This window comes from Nelumbo lutea, chromosome 2 (genome assembly GCF_056320005.1).
Source record: "Nelumbo lutea isolate HS-2025 chromosome 2, American lotus-T2T, whole genome shotgun sequence".
In the NCBI taxonomy this organism is placed as follows: domain Eukaryota; kingdom Viridiplantae; phylum Streptophyta; class Magnoliopsida; order Proteales; family Nelumbonaceae; genus Nelumbo; species Nelumbo lutea.
Window position 1 is genome coordinate 112,553,871 of NC_142685.1, and position 12,270 is coordinate 112,566,140.

Here is a 12,270-nt window from a genome sequence, read left to right on the forward strand (position 1 = left end):
GAATTTGGATCAGATCAAGCATGTCCGAATTCGAATCTGATCAAAATAATTCAATATCCAACAGATATTGAAAATTAATATTCGAATTCAAATCCGATTAATTATTAGAATATTCAATTTGATTCGAATTTAACTAAATAATTATTTTAGGTAATTAATAAATATATAAATTATTTATATATTTTAATTATTATATATAGATTATATAAAACATTTAAAAATTTTATATATTATATCTAAGAATTAAATAATCGGTCGAATTCAGATATTTATTGAATTGAATCAAGTCATATTCGAATTCGACCGGTTAGATATTCAAATTATCCAAATTTAATTTGAATATATAAAGTCTCGAATTCAAAATCAGATTTTCAAATACCATTGACACCCCTACATATAACTGTACATCAAGATATTCTTTCTCCATTTTTATAAGCAACATCATATGCTCTCTTGAATATATGTAAACCATTTGTATACTTCATCGGGATCTAATTTGTTTTTCTGCAATTCTCATGGTCTAATCAGTCTCCTTCAGTCTCATTGTCATGGGTTTGAATACTGCCAATACAACAGCAATTTTACAGGCAAGGAAACCCGTCATTCCAATCACGAGTTCTTTTGGTGTTAAGACCACAGGTACATCTCCATTTCCATATTTGAATGCTACAACAGAAAAAACTAATCCCAATGCCAGGACTGAGATAGATCCCTTACCTCTGAACAATTTACCAATATCTCCTCTGTTCACTGAAATAGATGCAGGAGCTGGCAATCCATCAACCGACCTTTGCAACAATAGCAGATAAAAGAAGCCTCCAAGTCCACCAGTTAAGAAGGCCAAAGCAGCTTTATCTCCAGCGGATATGGATGCAATTGATGTTCCAGCAAAGATGAGCATGGCATCATAGAGTAGCAAGGAGAATTTCAGATCTGCATACTCTCTCATGCTTTCCTCATTTGACATTATACGTTTTGAGATTGAAATTGCTTGGTTGTCTGTGTTTATAAGGGTCAAAAGATCGAGATCAGACAACTCAGCTACCAAGTGGGGTCTCAATTCAGCCATGGACATGTCACCACCCTCTCCAAGCAAAATATCCTCGGCTTCAAAATTGTACTGTAGTCCAATGTACCGAGTTGCTTTCCCATCCTCTTCTGGTGGGGTTTGACATTGATTAACAGTAGTCAAACTGGCATCTCCTAGCCTCCAACAACCTGTCCTCACAAATAGAAAGTATAAAGGAAAAGCAAGTGCATGTCAACCAGATCATCTTCTTATGTGGACAACATGAATATGAACCTACTATCTGACGTTAGCATGGTACAAGCACTAAATGGTGCTATAGCATTTTTTGCAGGAAAGAATAATATACGGGTAAATAATATTGAAAATATCAGCCATGTTATAGTATTGATAGGCAAATACCATTCAGGTTAAAAGAAAATTTCTATAAAGCGGTTGAAAGACCAGCAATGCTGTATGGAGTAGAGTGTTGCACAGTCAAGGAACATGTCCAAAAAATGAGTGGCAGAAATGTGTACGCTGAGTTGGATGCATGGAAAAACTGAGAAGTATAGGGTCAGAAATGAAGTCATTCGAAGGAACCTAAGAGTAGCTCCAAGAGGTGAAAAAATGAGACAAAGAAGACTAAGATGGTTTAATCATGTGCATAGAAGACCATGTCTACAGAACATGTAAGAAGAAGCTATCTGTTGTAAGTTGAAGGGGCTAGGGGCAGACCAAAAAGGAAATGGGTTGAATAGTAAGAAATGATTCCGGCACCCATAAGAACATAATTTAACAATGGATATGACACTAAACAGAACAGAATGACGGAACAGGATTCATGTAGACGCCCTCATATGGTTGGGATAAGGCTTAGATGATGATGATGATATTGTGGTGCTTGCAACATTATGATGATTGTTTCAGTAATCATCTGAGACCGAATGACAAATCTCTCATTTCAAGAAACTATACAGATAGGTTCTTCCACAAACATACGCTCACTTTTCATGTATCTGCATGTGAAATTAGACCTATGGTTATATGATTTTTTTGATAATTGCACTATGGTTATATATGATTCAACAATCTTCCTAGTCAAGCAACTGAAGTAATCAATTATACAAAAGAAATTCCATTGCAAATGAGACTAACCTGATTCAAGACTAACCCAAAGTGCATCCATCTTTCCCAGTTTAGGACCCTTGAAAAGGAACTCATCAAGAGAACCTCTTTGGAAGCACATGTCAGGACCACTTGGTTCTGTGTTTCCTTGAGGATCTTCCACTGGACACACAGGTATTCTCTGTAATATCGCATCACCATTTTCATCTATTAAGCATAGCAATATTCCAGCACTCAAGTCACTCAAGGATGATCCATAGGATGCACTTGTACGCAGTTTGACCAAGTACAGTGATTGAAACTCATCCAGTTGATGGGAATTACAGATCTCCACCAGTGAAGACTCTGTGCAGATATTTGCTTCCATGGATGGCAGAAGGCGCAAAGGTCTTGCAAATCCCTGAAAATCTGTATGACTCCATTATTCTTTAGCTGAAAATAAGAAAAACGTACTAATATAAATCAGCAGCAGTGCTACACCTAACACATTTTAATGTATTAACAAATATATAGAACTGTTCCCTCTGCTTTACACAATGTGTATGATAATAAAATGCACACTTATGTTGAATTGGGAACATTCACGAAAGGCCCACACCATAATGCTGCCAGATGTTATTTCTGATCATTTGACTTCAAGAAGTCCATCATTTGGGCCATTTGATTCCTTCCTTCCCGCAAAGCAAAGGAAAAAAATAAAAGAAAAAGAAAAAGCCACAAAGACCGATGGAAGCAAAAACATGCAGAGGTGTACTAGAACTGCTATCCTATGGAGTGTACAGGATGAAAGAAATGCAATAATTTTCACTGAGAAAAGGTAAGAAGTAATGTCATTATGGTGTGGAACATTGAATCTCAACCCTTGAAGAATTTAAAGGTGTCATTATAGACTCCATCCCATGGGGCTGCACACAGTTGCTCGATTTACACAACAAAGAAGGATTATATCCAAGATTGAAATTGGATAGTGATGAGGCGTGATTTGGCCCTCCAGTGACCCAGCGACAAGTGGCATCTGTCCTCGCCACATGACACCTCAGCACCACGTGAATAATCATGAATCTCACTAAGTCAAGGAAGCACTCCCCAGAACCAGTCCGAGCACCTCGTATTACAGATCGGGCACCTTGGAAGAGCGGCTAGTGGCACCTCGTCCAGGGCCGACCTGTCGTACATTGTCAGTACTAGCCCAAAGGACCTTGGCGTGAGGAACGACCTCCCCTAAGGACTTGCCAACATGACTGAGGTCCAAGTGGTGACCTACGTGACATGTTTGCCGGCCTCCTCTGCGTGCACCTTATCACTCCCAAGTCCTCTAGAAGTCAGCTCCCGCACCGTCCACTCTGGAGAAAACTGGATAAGGCCTTAGTTCGTGTGCGAAAACTACCTCCGAGGACAGAGGACCAGTGAGCCATGTCCTCCAAGAGATCTCGGACACGTTGCATGAAGCTCACAATTGTTAGCCTATATAAAGGCCTCTCCTTCAACTTCATGAGGTACGTGCAATTTAGCTCTCAAGCACCTAAGCTCTCTCGCTTTCTAGCTCTCCAAGTACTTATTGTTGATTTAAGCATCAAAGTGCCTGCCCCGGGTAAAGCAACCCGGACACTTTGATTTCTCTCTCTTTGCAGCTCAACAAGGTGACCTCTCTAGCCTAGCATCCGAGTTGTCTACCAACAGGGAGCACTAGATCGTGCATCATCAATTGGCACCGTTTGTGGGAATACACTACACAAAAGCTAAGTTCTCACATGTTCTCTAAGCCTCAAGTAATGGCATCCTCAAACAACAACGTTTGGATCAAGGAACCACCGCATGGGGGCTGAATCAGAACGATCAGCATGGACAAGCTTTAGCGGTCTTGCCTAGACCAAATATCCTAGCCCTAACTGCAAGGCCGCCCCTACAGGTCGAGCCCCCCATGGCTCCCATGGGAGTTGGCAGCCAGCAGACTGTGGAGCCGGCCTAGCAGATTGAGCCTTTCAAGGCTCCCGTGCGAGTTAATGGCCCACAGATAGTGGAGCCGCCCCCACAAGTTGAGCCCCCCATGATTCTCGTAGGAGTGGATAGCCAGCGATTCTGAGGGCGGATGTAATTGCAACACCAACATAGAGGGACACCCTGCCACGATGGTATTGGTGCGGCCTCAGGCTCGCCCGCAGCAACATGACAACCCGCCGGCTTGCGGCGTGATTAACATGATCACTAGAGGGTCAGAAGTAGCAGGCTCTAGTACCCCCAGCTAGTTGAACCTTAGTTTGTGGGCTGAACCGTGAGGAGGAGAACCCACCAAAGCGACAAAGAGTAGGAAAGGTGATCTACTTCACCGAAGACGACACACACGGGGTCCGCTACCCTCATAATGACGCCCTCGTAGTTAAGCTTGTGATCCACAACTACGAGGTGAAAAAGATACTAGTTGATTTTGGCAGCTCGGCAGATATCCTATTTCTTGGAGCCTTCGAGCAAATGGGACTATAGAAGAAAGACCTGATCCGAGCCGATGTGCCCCTGGTTGGTTTTGGCGGTGAAGAAACCCAAGATCTTGGGCGGATCAACTTGTTCGTGATAGCAAGGACCATGCCAAGCAGGATGAGGTTTCAACACGACTTCCTAGTGTTGGCAAAGACATCACCTTACAATGCCATTTTGGGCCGACCAATCCTACACGCCCTCAAAGTGGTGTTACCACATCGTGATGAAGTTCCCCATCGACCATGGAATAGGAGTAGTGCGCGGCGACCAACTCGAGTCGTGGAAGTGCTACATTGCAGCATTAAGGTACAAAGGGAAGCAGGTAGAGATGGACCTGGAACCGCTCCCGAAAAACGATGACGAGAGGGCTCGCCTGATGGAGGACACCTTCCTGGTGTCGATCTCTGATACCAACACCATGAAGACGGTCCAGATCGGCTCTCGGCTCAAGGAACCTCTGCACTCCAAACTTGTGAGATTCTTAAAGTTTAATATTGATGTTTTTGCTTGGTCAGCTATCAGCATGCCTCGCATAGACCCCTCTGTGATGACCCATAGACTGAATGCAAACCCCTTAGTTAGACCAATAAAACAGAGGAAAAGGAACTTTGCCCAGGAGAGGTGGAAAATTGTAGATGAGGTCAAGAACCTCCTCGCAACAAACTTCGTGAGAGAGGTCAAATATTCGAGTTGGATTGCAAACCCAGTACTCGTGAAGAAGGCCAACGGCAAGTGGCACATGTGCATTGACTACTCCAACCTCAACAGAGCCTGCCCAAAGGATAGCTTTGCACTTTCTAAGATAGATAACCTAGTAGATGCGACCTCGGGGTTCGAGTTGTTGAGCTTCATGGATGCCTACTCCGGTTATAACTAGATTCAAATGGATCCTGCCGACCAAGAAAAAAACAGCCTTTGTGACCAAGACATGTAGACTCTACTGTTACAAGGTCATGCCCTTTGGCCTAAAGAATGCTGGGGCGACCTACCAGCGCCTTGTAAACAAAATTTTCTCCCCTTTGATTGGCAACAAAGTTGAGGTGTACGTAGACGACATGGTCGCAAAGAGTAGATCTTCTAGAACTCTAATTGCTTACTTGATCGGTGTCTTTAACGTACTTAGAAATTTTAATTTAAAACTCAATCCGAATAAGTGTGTCTTTGGAATCACATCGGGCAAGTTCCTTGGATACATAGTGAACCGATGAGTCATCAAGGCCAACCCGGAAAAAATCCAAGCCGTTCAAGACATGCAACCCCCTAGGTTAATAAAAGAAGTACAAAGGCTAACAGGTCGAATAGCCGTCCTGAACCAGTTTATGTCTAAGTCGGTTGGGCGGTGCCTTCCGTTTTTCAAAGCCATAAAGAAAAACCAAGACTTCAAGTGGACCGAAGAGTGTTAGCTCGCGTTTGATGAGCTAAATAAATACCTCAATTCCCCACCTTTGCTATTTAGGTCGGAATCCGAAGACGAGCTAATACTCTACCTCTTTGCGAGTGACGAGGTAGTTAGCTCGGTCTTAATACGAGAGGTGGACAGAGTGCAGCGATTGGTTTATTACATAAGTAAGGTCTTCCACGCTGCTGAGACCTGATATCCTAACATGGAAAAGCTGGCCTTTGCCTTGGTGTTGGTGGCCCGGAAGCTACGCCCTTACTTACAGGCCCATACCATTATCGTCTTAACCAATCGATCTCTAAGGCAAGTTCCTTAGAAGCCCGAGGTCTTGGGGAGGTTGACGAAATGGCAATCGAGCTCAGCGAATACGATATTCGGTTTGAGCAATGCTAGCGATCAAGGCGCAGGTCCTGACTAACTTCATCGTTGAGTGTATGTTCAGCACGCCGACCCCTGAGGTTGTAGAGCCTGTAACCACCTCGAAGGCTACTACCAGTGCGGCACCCAACCCGACCTAGGACGAGGAGCCTCGGATCCTCCATGTAGACAATTCATCCAACAAGTGCGGAAGTGGAGATGGACTGATCCTCTATGGACCTAGCGGAGTGAAACAAGAATACGCTCTCAGGTTCGTATTCCAAGCATTGAATAATGAGGCTATGTATGAGGCGCTCATTGCGGGCCTCTCCCTAGCAAAAGAGGTCAGCGCAAAGCACATCATCGTGTACAGTGACTCACAACTAGTGGTGAACCGAGTGAACGGACAGTATAAGGCCCAGAAGCCCGCCAATGTTGGCCTACTCGGCCAAGGTTAGAGAGCTCCTACCCAACTTCCGCTCTCGATACATCCAGTAGATTCCAAGGTCCAAGATCGCCGAGGCTGACACACTCTCCAAGTTGGTTGGTGCAACAGATACAACTTGGAAGACTGTCTACATCAAAAACCTACCATGCCCAAGCATCGAGAGGGCGACAAAGGAGGTAGCCCCCATATTGGTGACAAAGTCGGGCTGGATAGATCCACTCGTTGACTATCTACGCCACGACACCTTACCTGCAGATCGTAATGTGGCACAGAGGGTAGAGCGGCAATCCGTTCACTATGTAATCATTGGCGAGCTGTTGTACTGCAGGTCGTTCATGCTCCCCTACCTATGCTGCTTATGTCCAATTGAAGCAAACTAAGTGCTACGAGAGATCCATGAAGGTCTCTACGGCAGACATTTGGAGGTAGGGCGTTAGCCCAAAAAGCATTGCGACAAGGATATTATTGGCTGGCAATGAAGGTGGACGCCATCTAGCTCGTGCAGAAATGTGATAGGTGTCAACGGCACACCAACATACCCCGGCAACCCGCTATCAACCTGAGGTACCTAACTAGCCCATAGTCATTTGCACAGTGGGGGATTGACATACTTGGTCCCTTTCCGCCGATAACCAGGCAGAGAAGGTTCTTGGTCGTTGCGGTGGATTGTTTCACTAAGTGGGTAGAGGCCAAGCAGTTGGTCTCTATCACAGCTCAGAACGTGCAAAATTTCTTTTGGAGGAACATCATCTGCCACTTTGGGCTGCCATGCGTGCTAATCTCAAACAACAGAAAGTAGTTTGAAGACATCAAGCTCCATAATTGGTGCACCAAGATGGGGATTCAAAAAAATTTCACCTCGGTAGTTCACCCTCAAGCAAGCGGGCAAGCCGAAGTGACCAATAAAGCCATCTTACGAGGCCTCAAAGCTCGTCTCTCTCAAGCTAAGGATCTATGGGTGGACGAGCTGCCTAGTGCTTGTAGGCATATCGCACGACAATCAAGACAACGACAGGCGAAACACCATTCAACTTGACATACAGCACAGAAGTCGTCATCCCTATTGAGATCGAGGTACCAACCTTACGATCAGGAGCCTACGTCGAGGAGGCTAACGATGACGAGCTACGAACGAAATCTTGACTTGGTGGAAGAGGTCTGAGACTTAACATACATCTGGACTGCCACATACCAACAAAGGGTAACTCGATACTATAACACCCGAGTTAAGAGACACTAGTTCCAGGTTGGCGACCTGGTACTCAGGAAGGTTGTGGTGCCTGAGCCTAGCTCTGGGAAATTGGGACCCTACTGGGAAGGCCCTTATAGGGTCACCAAGGTGATAGGACCCGAGACCTACGAGCTTGAAACCCTCAAAGGGAGGTAGGTCCCCCAAGCATGGAACATCGATTATTTGCGAAGATACTATGTCTAAGGCTCATTGTAGCTTCAACCTATGTGGAACAAGACCTCGGCCAACCATGCTCCCGCCTAACGACCACCCCCTTCAGCAACCAGGTCAAGTTGACCTATGCGTTGTGACTAAAGAGTAAAGGAAAAGCCAAACCGCTTTCAGCTCCAAGGCACCCCTAAGTTGACCTCGAAACACATCGGCAATAGGTGACCGATCCATGCAGGTTGGCCCCCATCTAAGCAACTTGGCCACGTTTTGACTTCGACAAAATTTTAACAGGCCAGTTCACTCTAAGCATTGCGGCCTATGTGTATGTCAAACACTTGGGTTCATGTTTTCTAACTTGGCCAATTCATAGAAAGTCAATTTGCTTTCAACACCTCAGTCAAATGACCTAGAACCTAGACAAACGTGCAAACTTGGCCAACTTCTTCACCATCAGCACCCATGTCAACATCATTCTCGTTGCCCTCTCCGTTATCCTCCACCTCATTTTCAGGTTCCGCATCGACCTCATCGGCTACCCCTTCGAGGACTGGCTTGAGGGACGCCCACATTGAAGTCTATGTAAGTGGAGCGACCTAAGGAAGCAGTTGCACAATTTGAAGTTGTTCTTGAGGGCGGGCATAACAGACTCCGCTCTTGAGGTGTTCAAGCAAATGATGGAACTCCTCGATGGGTACATCCCTAGTACGGAAAATGTCCTCGGAGTGTTTGCTCTGCCTCTCTTCAAGCTAACGAGTTCACTCCTGTGCCCCGATGGTCAAGATGGCGAAAGTCTTGCATAGTGCTGCATTCAGCCCTTAGACTCTTCCAGTTTGGGGGAGCAAACCGGACCGATGCCTACAAACTGGTTGAACCAGTCATTCTGAGGGATGATTTGGCCCTCCAGTGACCTAGTGACACGTGGCATCCGTCCTCGCCGCATGACGCCTCAACACCATGCAGATAGTTATGAATCTCGATAAGTCAAGGAAGCGCTCCCCAAAACCAATTCAAGCACCTCGTATACAGATCAGGCACCTTGGAAGAGCGGTTAGCAGCACCTCATTCAGGGCCGACCTATCCTATTGTACCTCATCAGTACCGGTCCAAAGGACCTCGGCATGAGGGAGAACCTCCCCCGAGGACTTGCCAACTTGACTAAGGTCCAGGTGGCGACTTGCATGACTTGTTCACCGACCTCCTCTACATGCACCTTATCACTGTCGAGTCCTCCGAAAGTCAACTCCCACACCGTTTGCTCCGAAGGAAACCGGATAAGGCCTTATCGCTTCATACGGAAGCCAAGTTCATGTGCGAAACTACCTCCGAGGATGGCAGACCAGTGAACCACATCCTCCGAGAGATCTCAGACGTGTTGCGTGAAGCTCACGGTTGTTAGCCTATATAAAGGCCTCTCCTTTAACCTCACGAGGTACATGTGATTTAGCTCTCTCGCTTTCTAGCTCTCCAAGTACTTATCGTTGGCTTAAGCATCGGAGTGTCCACCACTGGTAAAGCCACCAAGACACTCTGATTTCTCTCTCTTTGCAGCTCGACAAGGCGACCTCTCTAGCCCGGCGTCTGAGCTGTCCGCCAACAGGGAGAACCAGATTGCACATCATCAGATAGCATTAGTGTTGTCAATGGTTATGGGTCAACCAGATGGGCCTGGCCCAACACAGAGGGTCTAGGTCTGCATTTTGAGTTCCAATATAATAGGATCCGGATTCAGGATCAGTTTTACCAATTCTGACCTGATTAAGACCTGAAGTGACTTATACACGTTTTTTCATGGTTTACCTAATAATAATTTCATATAAGATGTCAATAATTACCTTTAATGTATTATATTGTCTATACATTATATTTATAATTTTTTGAGGCTTGCACCTTGCCTCTCCATGCCCAACAGACTCAGATCTGCCTTTAACATTTAAAACCTTGATTCCAAGATACAGTTCCCAAATTTTCACAAAAATTTTACTTTATTAAACTGAAGAATGCACAGAAAGCACTATAGCTATATGTCGTAAAAATTTTGAAATCATTTTCACTTTTCAGGCCAGATTTCAATTCTAAGTCTTCATATAAAATATATAGTCTCTGTATCAACACATAAAATATCTCAATAACTTACAGCTTTATCTATGATAGCATTTACAATTAATTGAAACTTCAAGCACCTTTTTTATGAGTAGTCAAATAAAACATCATTTACTTTGTATAAATATTTTGGTAATAGAAAAGGGGTAACCAAAAATAACTTCGCTGTATCCCACCCTAAACAACCTGCCATGGGCTAGCAACCAGCCATTAAAAAATTATTATACCTTTTTCAACTGTGTGTGTGTATATATATATATATAGATTTGATAAGAATTATACCTGTGCTACCTAGATATGGATAACAAAATCAATGATTTAGTTCAATATCTTCAATAATAGTGAATGCTGACCTTGGTAATCTGGTCGTCTTGAGGAAGCAATTATGCGAGAATTGCCAACTCGCGTACTGAATCTCCTCTTATGTGAGATCCTTGGGTGCCCATCCAATGAAGTACTAACCAGGTGCCACCTGATCGGAATGCTGCCACGAGCTGCAAATATAATATGCCTTAACGAGAGTGCCTCCATCCCTGCAGTTATGCAAGAGGAGAAGAAGATTTTTTATACTCGGTGCATAGTTATCACAAACAATATCAGGTAAGCATGCTAAACGAATTTGATAAGCACAACCCCAAGTCAGACCTTGTCTAACCACGAAAAGTAAAAGAGAAAAGCAGACCTTCTGATAAAATGGCAATAGGAGACCAAACTCTCCCTTTTGTTTAACTGGTCCTGAGTGGTAACGCCCGTTGTTGGTAATTTCAGCCTTCTTTGCAGATTCTTAGTTGAGAATGGACAAACAAATAAATCAGTCCAGCAGGTTGATGTAACAAACATGCTGATGCATAACAATGATTGAAAAGGCAAAACAAGATAAATTTGGCAACAATGCAAAGTTGCAAATGAAACAAATCTCAACCCACATACTAACCATCACTCACCAAGTATTAAGATTAATAATACAATAAAGCTAGAATAAAGCTACAGATATGGAATGAAATGCAGATTCGACTACAATCAACCAAACAGAACGGTGGATGTTCTAGTGCAGCTAAAGAAGAACTCAAAGGAGAAACCCTAGATCGGTTCCAAGTTGTAAAAACCACAACAAGTTCGCAATAAATATGAACATAGATTGCCAGCAAAAAGAATGAACCAACTTCGAAGTAAATCGAGGGAAAGACAGGGATTGATTCAAAGGCAACTCATGAAATCACCTTCAAGGGTGGCAGGTCTGTTGACAACCGTCTCTGTTCATCGAAACCTCTGTCCGAGTCTTCTTTGTCCCTTCGAAGAGAAAGAGACGTGCAAGAATCAGAGATTTTTCTTTTTATTTGTCTGTTTATCGAGAGGGAACTGAAGTAAGGAAGATTTTTCATCGTTTCGTTTCGTGTGAATTGTGTTCGGGGGCATTTGGGCATATCTTGGACCGCACCATCCTGTTCGGCTGTTCCTGGAACGGATTGGGACCAGGACTGTCGACATCTCTCAATCTCAGTCTGAAAGGATCAGATACCAGCCACCTATTGAAGAATTCATTGAAGAACGGTTTCTCTGAGCCAGGATGAGCTGTAAATCTGCAACCAGCGGTACAGGACCAGGAGATGCTTGTAAACTACCTAGAGGAATCCGGGCCAAGCTGGGCCTGGGGCAGGACCAGAGCCCTTGGGCCCTAGCATGTTACTTAGGTAATAAGCCCGGTTCAGCCAATGTCTAGCCCGGCCCAAAAGCTAATCTTGGTCTAACCTATGAATTTTATGGTTTGGGTTTAGGCTTGTGTCCAGGGCCAGCACTTAGGACTCGTATCAGGCTGTAAGGGTGCAAGTCAGGAGGTCTGGGCAAGGTTTTATCTCAACCCAGGCCCAAACCTAAGAATTGGGCTTAAGGCCCGAGCCTGAGGTTAAGCATGAAGTGTCTAATCCAGGCTTGAATGCACTGAAATTTGATACACT

General features: G+C 44.4%; 1 protein-coding gene across 3 annotated transcripts; it reads right to left on the reverse strand.

Annotated features, from left to right (window-relative positions):
* Window positions 1-460: 460 nt before the first annotated feature.
* LOC148872865 (Lipase/lipooxygenase, PLAT/LH2 family protein) lies at window positions 461-11,928 on the reverse strand. Of its 3 annotated transcripts, none has more exons than XM_088971552.1 (5): window positions 11,536-11,928; window positions 10,998-11,098; window positions 10,669-10,848; window positions 2,165-2,566; window positions 461-1,218 (listed from the first exon to the last, which is right to left on the reverse strand). In XM_088971552.1, the coding sequence occupies exons 4-5, from the start codon at window positions 2,499-2,501 to the stop codon at window positions 521-523; spliced, it is 1,035 nt and encodes a 344-aa protein (XP_088827678.1). In that variant the 5' UTR covers window positions 2,502-2,566; window positions 10,669-10,848; window positions 10,998-11,098; window positions 11,536-11,928; the 3' UTR covers window positions 461-520. The 3 variants fall into 3 exon arrangements, with proteins under 3 accessions (XP_088827678.1, XP_088827676.1, XP_088827677.1); XM_088971550.1 differs by having other exon boundaries at window positions 2,165-2,542; window positions 11,536-11,906; XM_088971551.1 differs by lacking the exon at window positions 11,536-11,928 and adding an exon at window positions 11,260-11,502 and having other exon boundaries at window positions 2,165-2,542.
* Window positions 11,929-12,270: the final 342 nt, after the last annotated feature.

Coding starts and splice junctions, on each gene's coding strand:
- LOC148872865 (XM_088971550.1), bottom strand. CDS start 10,846: ATGGAGGCACTCTCGTTAAGGCATATTATATTTGCAGCTCGTGGCAGC. Junction 2,543..10,668: donor AAGACGACCAGATTACCAAG/GTCAGCATTCAC, acceptor GGAGTCATACAG/ATTTTCAGGGATTTGCAAGA. Junction 1,219..2,164: donor TTGGGTTAGTCTTGAATCAG/GTTAGTCTCATT, acceptor TTGTGAGGACAG/GTTGTTGGAGGCTAGGAGAT.